The sequence below is a fragment of the Anarhichas minor genome, unplaced genomic scaffold, assembly GCF_050575085.1.
Source record: "Anarhichas minor isolate MPS153535 unplaced genomic scaffold, ASM5057508v1 ptg000032l, whole genome shotgun sequence".
Taxonomy (NCBI): Eukaryota; Metazoa; Chordata; class Actinopteri; order Perciformes; family Anarhichadidae; genus Anarhichas; species Anarhichas minor.
Genome location: NW_027466478.1, coordinates 498,384 through 505,000, shown reverse-complemented (window position 1 = coordinate 505,000; position 6,617 = coordinate 498,384). Strand labels below are relative to the sequence as shown.

The following is a 6,617-nucleotide window of genomic DNA, read 5'->3' as shown; positions in this document are numbered from 1 at the left end:
TCGAACTTTTCAGTGATGGTTATTGTACTTTTTCTTAACATCTTAGCCTATCGTCTCTATTCCGAGAAGCACAGGTGAGCTAGGATGTGTGTCTCACCTCGAGCATGTTCTCCGCATTGCTTACAGAAGCTGAACCGGATGAAGACCGAGGTGCTGGTGCCGGGCTCCAGGCTGAGCCCCACTCCGCTGCAGGGCCGAGTCCCCATCCTGCTGGTTCACCAGCCTGGCAAGCAGGTGGGGCATGAGATGAGCTCCTGGGGTGCTGGGTGGGACCTGCTGCTTCCCAAAGGATGGGGCATGGCCTTCTGGGTCCCACTGGTAGGTAGCATGGACAGTGCAGTGAATTTCACTTAATTATCTTTTCATTTCTGCCTACAATTTTATTTCCCCTACAGTAGTAGTAGTATAGAAATAAAATGGGAGTAGAGGGGACATTCCTACTTAAAAAAAAGGAGTTCGGGGAACTCTCCACACTAACACATTTGTTTTTCCTTGTCTTGTCTTTTAACAGATAATCTGTAAAGATGTTTAACATGGTTCTCACCACAATTTCCTGTGGAATGCTGTATCTTCTCATGACCCATACGTTTCTCGCCCTCCATAGACCTTTTACACAGTGAACGGCTGCCCTCCATTTGTTAGCCTTAGCTGTTCCCTTTATTTGTGGGCAGCCATAAGCTATGTCATTGTAACAATGCAGAAGTCTGTACAACGCTTGCAGCCACGGTGACACTATTAACCAGACACCTCTGGCAGCAGGACATGACCAAAAAAGGTGTTGTAGTGTTTCACTATCACCACAGGATGGCCGAGGGCATTTTGCACCGCGGGTGCACCTTCTCCTCTCAAACACTGGTTTAGAACTTGCCAGGCCAAATCTCTGGTTATTTGATAGGATGGAGTCATTCACGTTGGACCATACTAATTCTGGGGAACATGTTCTTGTGATTTTATCATATGACAGTTGGGTTACACCTTGTTTTATGCATGAAAACACTATCATATGGGATGGTTTGTGGTGGCCTTTTGCCCCATGCTCTAAGCACACCAAGGCTTACCCAAAACATAGCAAAAAAGGCCCAAGTTGGGGCTGCTTCAGGCTTCAAACAAGCTTTAATGATTGTGGTCACAAACAGACTTTAGCTTGCTTTCAATGTCTGGGACACCTTTACCCCCTTCTCTAAAGGCCTGTACATTATTTCCCGTTTTAGTTTCTCGTGTTGGCCTCCCCATATGAATTGAAAAGGGTCATCATGAACCTATGTGGGATTGGAAAGGTTGTTGTCAAGGAGGCAAGGATTTCTGCTTTATAACCAGGACTTTCCCAGTCATTGAAAGATCCCTGTCTTGCCATTGGAGGAGCTTTCCCCTCATTTTTGGTAATTTGGACTCCCAATTGGTGTTTTCCATATCTTTTCCTATTTGTACTCCTAAGACTTTGATTGTATCTTTTTTATGTATAAGGCCTAGATGTGCCACTGGCTCTCTCCAGTTTAGGCAGAGAATTCCACATTTAGCTTCATTAGCTTTGGTTCCGGAGGCCGCAGTCAAGTTGTCACAAATCAACAAGGTGTATTTTACGGACCTATTGTCTGTGAGAATGAGGGTCAGGTCATCCATATACAAGCTGAGCTTTACCTCTTTACCTGTTGCCCTGGGATTGGGAGGCCATACGTCTGGTCCGTTCTCATGAAAGTTGTATCTCTGGAACACCTGGAGGGAAGTTCTTCAAATTTGGAACAAGATTCCACTTAACACGTTTTGGGCCATAATTCATGTGTTAATTATGACAATTTCACCTGAATGTCTAATAGGATACAATGATGAAGCTATGACATTTTGGGCAAACATGGATGTAAACCGCTGGTTGGTGGAGTTCCACAGCTGAGAGGCAGTAACTCTAGTTCAAACTAAACGTGCAGGTTTCCTGTTATTACACTGAGGAGCTGCGAGGCCGCATGTATACAGTGTATAATACATTGGATGTCAGTATGGAAAGCTCCGTGAAAGATGTTTTCATTATGTGGGTTGCCTCGTTCGTTCGTGTTTTGGGGCGGTTCCATTTAGTTTGGACAAGCACTGTGAAATGTTAAATGTACCTTGAAATTTAAAGGCAGACTAGAAGCCCTCAGGTTCGCTTACTTTGTCAAGTTCCATGAACTCCAACGTCCACCCGTCTCTGCTTTGTCTCTCCCTCTGCAAGGTGTACAGAGGAGTTCGCATCGGAGGCCTGACCATGAGTCTGAAACACTGTCAGAATAAAGGAGCCGCACACTTCCCCCATGATTACCCAGACTGCCCTGCAGGCATTCGCTTTCAGGAGGAGCAGGAGGCACAGCTCCTGGACAAGTTCAAAAGGTTAGCTGAAAAACTGAGCAGGAAAGAACCCAAAATATGAATGTTGTGTGATTATTATTATGATCACTGTAGGGCCATGTTGTGCTGCCAAAGCTTTTGTGTATCTTGTAATGTTATTTTGGCATATCACTGGTACGTCAGCCTGCTGATGGAAAAGAGAACATAGGACGTCCATCCTACTGATGGAATTGTTTCAATATGTTTGATTCAACCATTGATTTACATGAGCCTTTATAAACTGTGAGGGAAAATGTTCTCCGTTCATAAACAAAGTGAGGTGATAATGAGACCATGCTGCAGCTGGAGGTGCTTTGTAGTGTTCTGTCACTTTATGACTGCAATCATCTGCTAGGAAAGGGTAACATTCATGAGCCGAGGTAAGTGGTGAGAACGTCGGTGGATTAGAGCAGCGGTTCCCAAACTTTTTAGGCCACGCACCCCCTTCTACATCCCGACCGGGTTCACGCACCCCCAATCCCCCACACCTTAAAAAAAAAAGCAACAGAGCCTATTTATAGCCGCATAAAAATCGGACCAATGAGAGAACAGTTTGCTCGCGCGTGGCATTTGTTTCCAAGATAAAAAAGACAAAAAATCTTCCTGCACCGTGCCTTCGAAAAGGTAACGGACGTACACCAGAAGATTGGCCAGATTAGCCACATGTGTAGACTCGTCTACTTGCAGAGAGTAAAACTCACTCACTCTTCACGCGACTGACTAATGTAGCCAGGATGTCTTCGGACAAAGCATCGATGCGGCGCGACACAGTGTTGTTGGACACCGGGATCACGTCCAACTTTTTCGCTTCTCTCTCCAATCATACATTCCACCATCTCTTTGGCAGCTGGCGAGCACACGTCTTCGGCGATTGTGTGAGGTAGCCCCTTTCTTGCTATTCTGTGACCAGATATGAAGCCCGTAGTGCGTTTTTTGTAGACCCAACACATGAATGAGACTGCAGTTGTTTTGGGCTGTTTTGTAACTCCTCCAATTTCGATATAAAAAATGTAAGGGGCTTTTGACTTGCACTGGCATGCTTGGTGTTCAGGTGGCGACGTAAATAAGAGCTAGGGCTTCAGACAGCTGTTAGCCAGAACCTCACTGCACACCACGCACTGTGGCTTTGGGCAATCTGCATTACAATCCAAGTGAAGCCCAGACCCAGATCATTTTCATCATATTTCCTCTTTTTTTACCCCCCAGTCTGATGCTCACTCTCGTTTCCTCTTTTTTCACCTTGACTCCGCGATGGGCCTATGTGCTCCCCATTTGTCTGTGCTATCCCTTCCTCCTTTTCGGTCTCCTCCGTCTCATCTTTCTGACTCCTGCTCGATTTCTTCTCCCGGTCTCTCCCCAACGCACCTCTCTGTCTCTGTCTCTGTCTGTGTGTGTGTGTGTGTGTCCCTCTCCTCTTTTATGACTGATAGCTTCAGATGTCCCACCTGACAGTTTCCCAGATTTCAGCCAGTTTATCATATTTGCATGAATGTTGCTGAATGATGAAGTTAGCTGTTAGCTGCACAAGCTAGGCTAGCTAGTGTAAAAGACTGGTGGCAGGAGCAGAAGTGCATTTATTTATTAAATTGTCAGTTTTTAATTTTAAATTTAAATCTTACAAAGGGAATTTTTATAATTCATGTTTTTATTTTGTGAAGAATCCCACTTAAATGTTTTTAAATTATATTTAATATTAATTATTACACCATTAGACCACCATTACATTTTTCCTCTCGCGCACCCCCTAGAGGCAGCTTGGGACCACACTTTGGGAATCCCTGCATTAGAGGGAAGCACTCCAGAGCTCTGACCCCGGTTAATTCCCATTATGCAGATCTATTCCCACTCTGCACACACGAGGATAATAAAGACGCCGTGCTGCTCTTCCTGTACTATCTAACCGAGCAGCAGTCATGATTGGTTTCATAAATTAGCAGGATTGCCCCCAAACAGCTTGACAAGGGTTTGACCTTCTGACCCCCCCTCCCGCAGGCGTCCGCCCGCCAAAAGGACCAATTACATTAAACACGGCTGTCTGGCCCCGTTCTGTTGCCCGTGGCAACAGTTGGCCGAGGAGTGGGAGCTCATCTTGAGGGAAGGAGGAGAGGAGAGGGAAGGAGGAGAGGCGCGGGAAGGAGACGGCCAGACCCACACCGCAACGGAGGCCGACGTGGTGCTGGAGGAGGAGGCGACGCCATGCCGAGACGTCACTGTCACAAAGCCTCCGAGCCGAGTCACTGTACTGAGGTACATGTTTGTCTTGTATACTTAATATTTGTTCTCTTCTTTTTTGTCATCCTCTCGCTTGTCTTATTGTGAAAATAAACTCATGTCAGTATTGACTCAAGACACACCCACTGCAGCTTTACAAACTCCATTTTACATCGTGCACATCTAAATCACACTTCTAACAATATTAATGCACTTGATTTTTAAAGGTCCCTTGAGAAGAAATGTTCACTGTTTTTAGTGGGGGGGGGTTGTTGGCTTCCAATCATCACTTTCCTATTTGTTTTATAAAAGAACTCGATGCAGCTTTTGACAGGCTAGATGCATGGTGCTTCTCCGTCTACCTCCCTTTCATCATCACGTCTCTGATGAGAATACCCAAAGTACTTCCAGCCTTAAATTGCTGCAATACATCACGGAGATTAGTGGAGGGGGAAGAGCTGCATCTATCCTCATAAAACCATCACAGCAGCTTTGAGTAACGACCGACTTTATGAGGAAAAAATGAGATGGATTTTCACTGTCCATTGGCTGTCTTTTTCTTTTCAGCATTAGGAATTAAAAAATGTGCTTCAACCAAATTGCATGTCCCTCGGGGTGCTCAATGCAACGTTCCTTTTTGCATATCAATCACTTTTCTAAATGGATATTGTTTTTTTGTTTCTTTTTTTAATGCTTCCCAGGAACAGAAAGTCGCTGAGGTTGCTCTCCAGTTGGTGCAGACCCACGACATCTAAAGGTCAAAGGGCGCGCCGCAGCGGCGGGGTGTCTCCTCTTGACCAGGCGGCCATGACGCCGTTTCTCTCAGCACATGGGACGAGTCTGGTGTGGGTGCGCCTGTCGCTGCTGTCCAAGGGCAGACCAGAGCTCCACGCCATGGTGTGCGTGCCGACTGCGGAGGACCTGAAGCTGCTGGACAAAGAGCCCGGCGGCAGCGGCCCCCAGGAGCCGCCACACAGAGACCACTTTAAAAGTCGAATTAGACGCCGAAAGAAAAGCCCCAAGACGGCTGCTGCCTCGTCTCTGTGTTCGGATGAGACGGAGGGCAAAGAGTCAGACCCTCCCTCAGACTGTGAACCAAACCCCACCACATCTGAAGGGCCCAAATCCTCCTCCCAGTCTTCCCCGGACCTCACCTTCGGGCTGTGGCCGGACCCTCTGCCGAGCGTCACCGCTCACTGCTCCCGGGTGATGCTAGGCTGGGTCACCCAGGGCGACTTCTCCCTGTCCGCAGGATGCGGGGAGGCGCTGGGGTTCGTCAGCGTGGCCGGTCTCCTCAACACCCTCCTCAACCAGCCGGTGGGACACAGAGGGACGTTGCTGTTGCGCAACCCTGCGTCCCTGCACTACCGCTTCGCTAAAGTCAACCTAGAGGTGTGATTGAAGATCAACACGGCTTCTGTCCCGCAGAGGCCTGAAATGATCTGTAATGAAGTCGCATGCTGCTTCATTCACGCAGTGATCCCTGTGCCCTGATGGGGTACTGAAGACTTGATGGCATGCAGTTACTTGGTGGCGTTGTTGGACAAATCTATTTTTTTTTTTTTTTTTTTAGTTGTGTATATTTAACTCTGGAAGGCATCCTCATGGTTTCAGTTGAGAAAGGCTGGTTGTGTTTTCATACAGACGCCTGTGTCCGAGGAATGCTCCACAAAAGAGATCACTTAAATACAACTGGGTTTCCAAAATGATTTCTATGAATGAATTTTACATCCCTCTAAAATACGCTCATTAATGCATTACATTCTTTTTTTTAAAAGGTCAAATTAACGGGTTTGAATTTGAGAAAAGTTTCGGTTTCAAAAGCGCCACTGAATTGAAACTTGTTTGAACATGAGCTAATAAAATACCCATGCTGCATTTAGCAGAGTTTGTCCTCTTTGGTTAATTGCTGTCACTTTCTGTTGAAGTGTTCCAGCACCGTGGCCTGGCCCTGGTAAGTAAATGCACTGAACTGATGCTTTACTATTGTTTTTATAGCTATACTGGCATGAACACTGGTTTCCCACACATCCCATAATGTGTAGGTGGCA

At 46.5% G+C, this 6,617-nt stretch overlaps 1 protein-coding gene across 3 annotated transcripts in view; it reads left to right on the top strand.

Moving 5' to 3' along the window:
• The window catches only part of pop1 (POP1 homolog, ribonuclease P/MRP subunit), a 16,073-nt gene extending 9,625 nt beyond the window's left edge, over positions 1-6,448 (top strand). For all 3 annotated transcript variants that reach the window (XM_076105410.1, XM_076105408.1, XM_076105409.1), the window contains 4 exons: positions 127-318; positions 2,204-2,358; positions 4,348-4,602; positions 5,268-6,448. In XM_076105410.1, coding sequence (XP_075961525.1) covers positions 127-318; positions 2,204-2,358; positions 4,348-4,602; positions 5,268-5,964 — 1,299 coding nt within the window. In that variant the 3' untranslated portion in view covers positions 5,965-6,448. The remainder of the gene's footprint in view (positions 1-126; positions 319-2,203; positions 2,359-4,347; positions 4,603-5,267) is intronic.
• Positions 6,449-6,617: the final 169 nt, after the last annotated feature.